This window comes from Euleptes europaea, chromosome 3 (assembly GCF_029931775.1).
Source record: "Euleptes europaea isolate rEulEur1 chromosome 3, rEulEur1.hap1, whole genome shotgun sequence".
Lineage (NCBI taxonomy): Eukaryota > Metazoa > Chordata > Lepidosauria > Squamata > Sphaerodactylidae > Euleptes > Euleptes europaea.
In genome coordinates, this window is record NC_079314.1 from 67218804 (window position 1) to 67230181 (window position 11378).

Below are 11378 nucleotides of genomic sequence, written 5' to 3' on the forward strand. Positions count from 1 at the left end.
CATTCATGCAATTCTAGACTTTTAACGCCACTTGCTAGTTCTGATAAATCAAAATCTTTGTTGGGAAAGTCATTATCCATATTTTCTATGGAGATGAGTGGTAGAGCAAGGAAGAACTGGAAATCTTTCAAGTTATACAAAATTAATCTCTCTTCCCCCCCAGCTCCCCTACCCACTCAAGGTTACTGAAGCAGCAATGTTATGAGCTGCAAATGGGTTTCCTTATAGTCGGACGCAGATACATAAAGTATTCCTGATGTGTTTGACTAAAGCTACAGCAAATGCCCCAAATCAGTCTCCTTCCAAATGCTTACTTTATACATTAGTTATGTTAACAAGCTGTGCAGAGCTCTGCTTTGAAATGTTCCCATCCATAGAATTGCTGAACAATATCAATCTTGAGATACTAAAAAAAGTTTAAGACTCTGTTCTGGACATAGAGATTGTTTTACAGTTTTGGTTTCTCTTGGGCTAAAGGTTTATGAAGGTCAGTCAGGCTGATCAAATTATACATTCAGAATTTCACGTTTTATCTGCCTAGAACAACATCTATGTTCCAAACCAATCCTTTGGGTTACAATTTTTTAAAAGCCTCAATAGGCCAATGTTCATGTTTGCCTAAAATGTGCTGATTGCCTTTTATAAAAATTCCTTCCATAAATAGATTTTGGCCAAATAGATTTTTGGTTCTTGGTATTTACACTGACATATCCTAATATATATTTTTAATGTATCTGACCGATACAAATTGCTGCAGTAGTATAAACAATTTGAAGTAAATACATTCAGTAGCTCACAGTCCTTTGTTTAGGTTGATAAAATGCTGTTATATAATGGGTACAGTTTTTTTTGAGTACACTACTCTGGGTACAGTTTTTTGAGTACACTTTCAGAGATAGAGAATATCTACTAATAGCATTAATACAGTATGGCCTTTTATGCATGGTTTTTTTTTCCTGTCGCCGTCAAGCCCTTTGAGACTTTGTTTTCATTATGCATGTATTTTCCAACCTTTAGAAGTCACCTTGCTCTCCCCTTGCGTTTCCCCCAAGTTTTGTGGATGCTGTTTTTCCCTGAGTTTAATGTCTGCTTCAATCCCAAATTGAAAGCTCGTCCTGTGCATACTTGTCAATTTGGGGCTCTCTCCCCATGCCCATTCTCACTTCTCCCTCCCATTTGTCTTTCCCCCTCATCCAAACCCTCCCCTGGAAGCTGGAGAGGCTGCTTATTTGGTCTATGAGGCTGCTTATTTGGTCAGTTTCACAGCAAGTGTTGGTCAGATTCAGTCCCCTGTGCAGAATGATTTGAGAATTCGACTGCAAATACAGTGCATGGAGAGAGCAGCATATGCAATGGAAACAACCTGTGTATAAAAGGCCTATGAAAGTCAATTACCAGCACATTGACTTTTTAGTTTGTTTGAACAGAGTCATTAAGAAACTATTTTACACTCTTAACACAATCAGGAACTCTATGCTGCTGTAACAATCCCCACTCATTCTATTGTCCTTTGTTTTTGACAAGGAAATTAATAATGTCCTTGGCACATCTGTCAGGTGCTGTAAGGGCTGTTTGGAAAAACATCATTCCTGTGGGACTCCTTGAAGAAAGAAAACATCCTTTGCACATAAAATGTGGATCCAAGAGTATATAATGAGTACTGAGTCTCACTTGCAACCAATTTGGCATAGAGGGAAAAACCAGACTGAGATACTGTATATCTCGAGAATTTGTTTGGCATTCCTTAATGGTTGAGCAGGATCACACAGCAGTTCTTAAAATAATCTAGTTATAACTACTGCTGAACTTGCTTCAGTTCAAGCAGCAGTGGCTTTAGCCAGTGTTTGAGTAGGAAGAAACCTCTAGTGGTCGGCATTTAATCACAGACGCCTCTTAGCCAGCCCCAATTAATAGTTTCTGCAAAAGAGACAGGAACAAAGTGCATAGAGTTGGCAAATGATGGATGGTCTTGTAGAAGGAAAAAAGAAAAAGAAAAAAGGAACAATTTTCTAATCTGCTGTCCTTCCCTGCCCTTAAAGCTTTTACAGATTGCTGTGTGTAAACCTGGCTTTTTCCATGGCTTCCAGTAAAGTGGCATGAAAAGACTGCTTGTTGTAGGGATTGCGGCTCAGACAGACAGACTAGTGCCAGTACCATCCCATGGAGTGGTATGAAAACATTAACACCACTGGCTTTCTACAAATTCAAAACATATGCAGGGAAGCTGAGTGTATTCTGCAGTGCCCAAAACTGTTCTCTGGTTTCATATATTAAACTAGGCAAACAAAGAGTGCCTGTAAAAATCCACTATTAAAAAAAAAAAACCCAAAGCCTTCATCGACTTTTCTTGCTAACAGCCTTTGCTCTCCCCACTTCCCCTCAGCTGAGTGGTTTTGGGCAGGCATGACTGAAAGAGTGTGGTAAAGAGAAAACAGGAGTAAATGATGCCGGAGAACGTCGGGAAGCCCCCCACTCCCACCATCTACGTTTAGGCAATGACAAGAAGAAGATGATGGGGGGGGAAGCAGAGAAATTAAGTAGTTTAATTAGGAGAGAAGCAGTGGATAAACTTCCTGGTGTTTTGCACTTGATTCAGCTCAGCCCCAATCCAAGTGGCTTACCACCAAAACTAGTTTTGGATTAGTGTTGCTCACCCACACAGAACCTGTTTTTTTTTTTTAAAGAACACTTCTTCAGAACAGAAAACAACTTCAAAGTAGCTGGGAGAGGTGGGGTGGGGGAAGCGCACTACATCTTAAAGAGGCCCAAGAATTCACAGTACTTTAGTGCACTAAGTTCAGAATCCCTCCCCAAATTCTCCTTTAGATCTGGACATCGTGCAGACTTATTCTGTGATTCCAGAAGTGCTAACAGCTCAGATTAAGAAGCGTTTTTTAAAGTTTCATTCCGTTTCCACTATGGTCATGTAAGATCCAGGATCCACTGCAATATTCAAACAGTGTAACCACAGCTAGACTTGAGAAATAACAATTTTTAGTTACATTGTAAAACAACAAAACAAAACACACACACACCAGCCTCCATAGGGGTATGAAGGGTTATCCTTGAGGCTGAAGCACACAGTTGTTCCTTCATGATACTCAGAGTTCTCATTAGATACTTAGCAACAAATCTATGTATTGAGTACCCCATTCAAGGCCAAGCTTGTACTGGTGCAATTGTTTAACTTGCTTTACATGTAAGGCATGGGCCAGAAGTTTCTCCTGCACAAGTTCTACTGGTAAAAATGGAAATTGAACAAAAGCACAGTGATGCATTTCAGTGTGGTTGGTCCCCATGTTGTCTCTTCCTATTACATAAGTTTACTCAGCAGTGAGTTACACCAGGTTCAAATGGACTTAACTTCACAAATAAATGTGCAGAAGATTGCAGAGCCTCTATTTCTCCCTGTACAATCACATTCATGTGATGTGGAATGTAAACAGCTTTAAAAATCTCATCCATTAAAAATATGAAATACCTCTTTCTGGAGTTTCAGCTATTTTTAAGCATTTTTGCATGTGTTTGTGTGGCACTGGTCCACTTTTAATCTATAAAATGTGTCTGGTTTACAAGAGACCTCCTTTTCTGGGACACTAAAAAACTGTGCCTCACAGTTTTTTTTTAGACTGTGAAGTCACTGCCATGTTCTTTTTCACTCTTTAGCACTTCCAAAATACTGAAACAATCAGTGCTTTGAATACACACAGAGAAATTTAATCATAAATGTGCCTTCATGCAATGTGACCTTCTGCTGTTAAGGAGAGGACTATGGATGAAGAATCCACATATTTCAGTTTAGACAGGGATTCTTAAACAACAAATTGGGACATACCAGCTCTTCTGGCACTCTTATGGGTGGGCAACCAAAATGTCAGTAATGGATGCTGAGGACAATACAGCAGTCAAGGCTAATAGATGTGTAATTTACTGGTCAAACTGGAATACCGACTAGTAGGTCCTGCACTAAGACAAAATCCCCTTACAAAAATCTGAGAATCCCTCAGTTTGGCCCTTTTCTGACCCCTGGAAGCTACAGTTTTTCGTGCACTGCATTCTACAGAATCTTCCAACAGGTTTATATTAACCATATGTTTTAATAAACAAGTCCCATCAAACACAATGGTTAAATAATGTAGTAGGATACAACTCCATATGTCAGTGTTGCAAACTGTGAAAGGCTTGTATCCTAACCATACTTTCTTAGAAGTAAAATAAAGTAGAAGCTCTTATTTTTCTTAGGATTCACAAGCCTGAAACAACTACTAGCTCAGAGTTAGATAATCCACTTTATGGATTTCATTCTTTGAAGTGCCCTATTTTTAAATGGAGTACTTTAAAGTATTATCACATGAATCTCATTTTCTAAGGGTAGATGGCCAGGGATTAGATCAGAACCATGTCATTTAATAGCATGTTTCTAACCATTTGTTCAACAGACATATGTGCTAATCACCTTTCTTATATTGCTGTTCACAATTATAATAATTCAGCATTTGAAAGACAAAGGCTGACAAGTTGCAATGAATGCGCACACATTCTGCATCTTTCCGTAAGAAAGAGCCAGTGTGTGTTCACTTTACAAATGAAACTGGAGTTCAGTACCTGGATAATGTGGGGTGTAAATCACAAGTTCAGCTGTACATGCATTGAATGTAACATGAGAATTGCTGGACGCTAATGTAAAGGAAAATCCAGTGTATACTATACAAAGATAGAACATGCATTCACTGTAATTTGTGAACAGGGCTTTAGTCAAAGTGAAAGAGACACCATCCACAAAGACTACTTACAAAAAGAGCACAATCCCTGTGTTGGCCAAGGCAAAGGCAAGTCCTAATATCCCACTGCCCATGATAGCATTGCTGAGATTGAAGACAGACATTCCCAATGACGTTGTGCCTGGAATCTGTAAAGATTTGACAAAAATCATCCTTCTTATAAGCTTACACCATATTATTTTAAATGACAGTTTTTATATCTGATGCTCATTTTGAGAAGCATTCCAACGCTTATTTTCCATTCACTTGTTCAATCCACAAGATCCATTTGGAGTCTGATATTTGATTATTTGCCCACAGGAGTTCAGTGAGAGGAGCAGAAATATGGTCAAGAACATAATAGCAGTGTAGGAGAATTAAAAAAACACAATCACAGTCAAGAACACAGTAACAGTGTAGAAGAATAACATAACTGCATGCTAACAGAAAAGGGCAAATATCGATAATGATTTAAGATTTATTCCCCTATGGACAGGCCAGACACTTGTTAATATTTTTAAAAGGACCTTCACAAGGACCACTTGTGGGTGTACTGGGTTTTATGTATTAGGCAGCTGAGGGGGAAAAAAAAACACAGTGAAAGGACTGGCACAGACTTTGCTGTTGAACTCCAGGTGAATTTAAACCTTTCTTGTTCAACTTAATTGGACAGGCTTTCTTTCTTTTTTTACAGCATTCATCTGTGCCTCCATTGCACAACTCAAAGCTCTGTGTGCACATAGAGCTTTTCTATGAACAGGAGCTTCTTCTTTTAAACTTTCTTCGTTCACTGTTGCTACTGCCTATTGCATGAGAATTGGCTGACGTGCTGCTGCTGGCTTGATTTTAGGCTGTTCACACTTTTTAAAAAGGTGCACAGATTTTTTTTTTAAAAAATGCAGATCCTCCCACTCATGAATATCTGACACTGACTTTCTGTCCAAGGTACCATTTCAGGTAGATTTAGGCTTGCCGTTGACAGCATCAGGGTCTTTTTAGTGGCCGCCCTGAAGTTGTACATCTCACTCCCCCCAGGAGGTTCATCTGTCTTCTGGATTTGTTTCATTTCCAAGACAGATGAAGACATATTTAAAGTAAGAACATAAGAAAAGCCCTGCTGGATCAGACCAAAGTCCATCAATTCCAGCAGTCTGTTCACACAGTGGCCAACCAGGTGCCCCCAGGAAGCCCCCAAACAAGACAATTGCAGCAGCATTATCCTGCTTGTCCCACAGCACCTAATACAATAGGCATGCTCCTCTTGATACTAGAGAGGATAGGTATGCATCATGACTAGCCATGGATAGCCCTCTCCTCCATGAACATGTCCACTCCCCTCTTAAAGCCCTCCAAGTTGGAAGCCATCACCAGGGAGTTCTACTATTCTACAATTTAACTATGCGTTGTGTGAAGAAATACTTCCTTTTATCAGTTTTGAATCTTTCACCCTCCAGCTCCAGCAGATGACCCACCGTTTTAGTATTATGAGAGAGGGAGAAAAGCTTCTCCCTGTGCACTCTCTCCATACCATGCATAATTTTATACACCTCTATCATGTCTCCCCTTAACCGCCTTCTTTCCAAGCTAAATAGCCCTAAGCGTTTTAACCGCTCCTCATAGGGCAGTTGCTCTATCCCCCTGATTATTTTGGTTGCTCTTTTCTGCACCTTCTCAAGCTCTGCAATATCCTTTTTTAGGTGTGGTGATCAGAACTGCACACAGTATTCCAAGTGTGGAATACTGCAGGACCTTGGAGAATGTAACTTAAATATTCTATGGATATGTTGGTGGTCATTTTCCCTGCTGTTTGTTCTCTGATGTCATTTTAACTCTGATGTGGTTTTATTTTGTGGTGATAAAAAGCAGTGGCAGAAGTGAAGCATGATATCCTTCTAATTGAAGCGGATGCCGCATGTCCTGCCTGTAAAGAAGACCCTAGGGTGCCTTGCAGCTCCCACATGAAAGCTAGATTAAGGAGACTGTCTTTAGGAGAAGGAAGAGAGGGGAATCTTGAGAACACATCTGCCAACTCTGTAAGATCTGGGCTGACCTTTAGGTTCCCTTCCTGATGCAGGTATTAAAGCCAGGGCATAGCCAGAGACCTGAGCCTTTAGCAAGAGTAAAACGGCTCTTGGTCTATCACCTGGGGCAGTTAATGCATCAGGCCAACAAATTCATTTTGCCCTATTGTATGCCCATTAAGACTGTACATTTGTATTCTTTAAGCTACTTTGGGTCCCCAATGGAGAAAAAAGTAGGTCATGAATAAATAAATAAAAAGAGGAGAACCTACATATTCATCACATTTCTTCTTCTCCAAATGGCTGTTGGTTAAGCTTCTTCTGCTTTCACGGTCAGAAATGAACTTGCTGAAAAGAAACACCACAGCACAATTTTTATTTTAACAAGAAAAAGCATTTATGTTATTTTTGACCTGTAATTGTTATTCAGTTTAGTTTTACACTAGTTCCATATTAGTGCATATTGTCTCAATACAGAACAAGAAGCTAGAATGAATATATGTAAATAATGTAGATGTGGCAGGACACGGCACCCAAGAAAAGACTACAGAAATGTGGTCAAAAGAAATGCTCATCTGAAATAGATATGTGGGACCAGATCACAACTACACCACTGTAAGAACCCAGCTCCCACATTGCAGTTATACAAGAAAGGGCTTCCCTGAGTAATTTCTGATTTGGCGAGATTTCTTTGGGTAGCCCCTTGTTTGAGTAAACAGAGAGGGAAAATAAACCAAAGCACTTGGAAGCTTTATTTTAGTCAGAGCAAATGCTTCTTCATTGAAACCAATGGGACAAGTCTTAAGTCTGACTGGGTCAAACACCACAGTAGGCACAAGCTGTCTATGTGTTGACTCAGCACATGGGGAGGGAGAGCAAGTGCAAGTGTGCTGGACCCACCCCCCACCTCTGAGAGATTGTCTGCATGGTGCAAATGCATGGAAGAAATGCCCCCTCCCTGTGATCTGCAACATTAGGAAAGCAACACTGCTGATCACGGGGAGGGGAGTGTACGCACAGGAACTTTCTCCACACATCCAGACTGTGCAGGTGACTTTACATTCACAGGGAGACATACCTGTGCTTCCTCCACCCCAATCTGAGTCAATGCATAGATGGGTTGGCTGCTCAGGGCCTTTTGTGGAAAGAAGTCACTGGATACAACTTAGCCGAAACGAGTCATGGGATCCAACGTAGTCTTTTTAAAATAGTGAATTCTTCAGACTGCTAATGCTATGGACATTCCATAGCATGATGAGGTACATTTTCATGGCATGAGACACATTTTCATTTCCAAGCCTTTAATCCCTCCCCCTACTAAGACAAACAGAAGTATTCATATCGCTGATGTTAGCTGCACACTTTCTATCCGAGATTACAGTAACGACCTTACTCTAGCAATTAAAAAACAAAGATCGTACATCACAATTAATAAAGTCAGTAAAACCACAAGATGTACACACAGTGTAGACTGTATTGAAAAGAGAGCTTTTTATTCTGACTCAGGATGAACCAAATACAGATTTGACCTATTTAGCTTTTAGTTTGCTTGCCGCAAATGCAATAAATAGCATGACACCTCCTGGGACCCCACACCAGCCTGCAGGTGGAGGAATGGATGCTGAATGCCCCCTCTCTATTTTTTAATAGCCTGGTTATGTGCGGAAAACTAGCTTATTAAAGAAAAGGCTTGGCTTTATCCCTTCTTTCTGATGTTCTGACTTTTTATAGGCAGAGAATTTTTGCCATGGTGGAACATTCAAACATACAGCCCCCTCTTCTAATAAAACAGGGGAGGGACCATGACAGAATTAGAGCATAGGCAGAAGGTCCCAAGTTCAACCACTAGTTTGTGAAAGACCTATTACTGCGTGAGACCTCAGAAAGCCACTGCCAATCAGAGCAGACAGTCCTAAGCTGTATGGTCCAATGGTCTTAGTGGCTATACGATAGCTTCATATGTTTATATTCTGAAGAGGCACCACCCTAGGCTGGCTGTATGATATGTTCTTCATGAATGCAGAGGTTCTAATGTACTACTGCTGCAGAACAGAAGGTGATCTCCAAAAGAGTGTGCAGAGTTTGGTATCAGGCAGGGAATGGAGTTGGCCTTGGTGTAGTATGAAATGGGTTTAATGTAGTATAAAATGGGTTTAATGAATCTGTTGCAGACTAAAGGTATTAAAACGCCGCATAACCAGCTTCAGGAGGTATAACAGGTGTGGTGTAGTGCTCTGAGTATCAGACAAGAATCTGGGTGACCTCAGTTCCAATCTCCTGCCAAGCTTTCAGCAGATCACTCACTCTTAGCCTAACCTACCTGTTAAAATGGGAGAATGATGTTAAGCTACTTTGGATCCCCACTGGGGAGAAAAAGTAAGGTATTAATGAAAAATAAATTTAATTAAAATTCTGTGCAACATAAATCCTGGCTGTATTCTTCTCTATATGCATTGAACTGAAGGACTTTCAATAGGACAACAGAATATCTGTGAATGGAGCATCTGTGGGGTTCCCACATTTGGCATGTATGGGAAAGAAGAAGAGTTGGTTTTTATACCCCGCTTTTCTCTACCTCTAAGGAGTCTCAGACTGCCTTACAATCACCTTCCCTTCCTCTCCACAAAACTGAAACCTTGTGAGGTAGGTGGGGTTGAGAGTTCTGAGAGAACTGTGACTGGTTCAAGGTCACCCAGCAGGCTTCATGTGGAGGAGTGGGGAAACCAACCCGGTTCATCAGATTAGAGTCTGCTGCTCATGTAGAGAAGTAGGGAATCAAACCTGGTTTTCCAGATTAGAGTCCACAGCTATTAACCATTACACCACGCTCCCCCACACACTGTTTTCTTAATCTCAGTTTCTCCCTCCTCTGCTATTTGCCTTACAGAAGAAACATTACAGCTCTTGTATTTTTTCCATTGGTCAAAAAAACAACTGGGGTGGAACTGAGACTGTAAAAAATGGTAAAGGGAAAAAATAGGTTAGCCCCCTCCTGCTGCTTCATTTTGAATTACCATGGCTGCTATCTGCACAAATCAACAAATCTCCTGGTCTTACTTCTAGTAAAGCCCTAAAAATTTTTTTAGCAGAACTATTTTAGATCTTTTCTAGTTCAGAAGCAATGCAGAGCTGGATCCCACAGATCCATTCCACTAGGTGGCACTTTCCTCTGACCAAAGGGGCCTTCCCCAGATACAAATGGCTCTCCTGAACAGCCTTCTGCTGGAAGATTGTGGCCCCACTTGCAGATGAATTTGTGTTTTCCAACGCATTGTCACCACACTTGTAATTGCAGTGCATTCAAACACTCCAGCCCTCTGTGGCTAGATAGCCAAGCATGTCTGGGTTTCCCCCACCCCATCCTCAGATGCCTCAGGCATCAACGTTCACATCACGGGTTGGATCCTGTTCAAAATCTCATCTGAAAGAAGGAACTGCTGCCAGTGGAGCAGGACATCTCCAGCTCTCCTCTCCTGCTGCAGCCCAAAATTCCCCCAGAAATATTGTTCCAGGGGGAGGGGACAAAGACCCCTAGAAATAGCACGACAGGGGAAGAGGGAAACTGGCACAAATCTCTCCCCTTACATCAGTGGAAATTTTCTGTGGTCAAAATATTTTCCACATGTCTAACGTTATTATTTGATTTGGACTTTGTGTTTTGAATGACCAGTCATTTTTAAATGCCGACTTTTTGGTTACATGGTATGTTTGTAAATTTGTAGCATATTGGCTTTTAAATTAGTAGTCTATGCATCTTGCACTATAACCACTGATGCCCAACAGAGGACAAGTATGAAATCCAAATTACATCTTTAAATGGGGCATGACTCAGTCATGAATAATGTATCAGTCATGTTTCAAATCAGAAATGCTGTTTTTAACCCAGTGTGTTTTCACATGGTAAAGCTTGAGCAATGGAAAAGTACTCACCTATTCATCTGGCCATTTTCTACTTCTGTGAAATCATTAGAATCATTGCTGACGTTGTCATCCTCCGGGACCGTCATGTTCTGCAGCTCAGTTAATTCTAGTCCTGTTTTGAATGGCATCTCGGTTTAAGAAACCCTTTCTGAAGTTTGCTTGGTCCTTGAGGATTTCCAATAGCCACAACGTGAGGGACAAACTGAAAAGGGGAAGATTGGGGGGTGGGGTGTTAGAAGAAAATTAAAGGCCACCAAGAATTTTTAAAAAACCATCATTAGTATTTTGGAATCAGGAACTTATCTTGGACTACTGAACTGAAGGGTCTAAATTTATAACTTTCTGCAATCAGTATAGAAAGGCTGATAGAGTTTCAAATAACAAACTAAAACCTGTTTTCCTGTATTTTCTATTCAGGTATGTTCTGTTGTGTATAATCTGTATTATAATGTAACCTTCTACAAATCCATGATCAACAGTCATGTAATACCTTTTCCAACCCACCCACCCCAAGATATAGGGTGGAAGATTTCCCATTTCTAAACATTAGTTATTTCATAGAATTAATGGCATTAATGGATGCTGTTAGCAGTACAATGTCCAGCAAGCTTGGTAGTTTAATTTGTAAGTAATGTTTTCCCCCTGGAATTATTGTAAGGAACTGTGATCACCAGGA

General features: G+C 40.5%; 1 protein-coding gene across 2 annotated transcripts in view; it reads right to left on the reverse strand.

Moving 5' to 3' along the window:
* Window positions 1-10868, reverse strand: part of SLC38A1 (solute carrier family 38 member 1) — a 37609-nt gene extending 26741 nt beyond the window's left edge. For both annotated transcript variants that reach the window (XM_056847659.1, XM_056847661.1), the window contains exons 1-3: window positions 10712-10868; window positions 7054-7129; window positions 4794-4909 (exon numbers count right to left, since the gene is read on the reverse strand). In XM_056847659.1, coding sequence (XP_056703637.1) covers window positions 4794-4909; window positions 7054-7129; window positions 10712-10830 — 311 coding nt within the window. In that variant the 5' untranslated portion in view covers window positions 10831-10868. The remainder of the gene's footprint in view (window positions 1-4793; window positions 4910-7053; window positions 7130-10711) is intronic.
* Window positions 10869-11378: the final 510 nt, after the last annotated feature.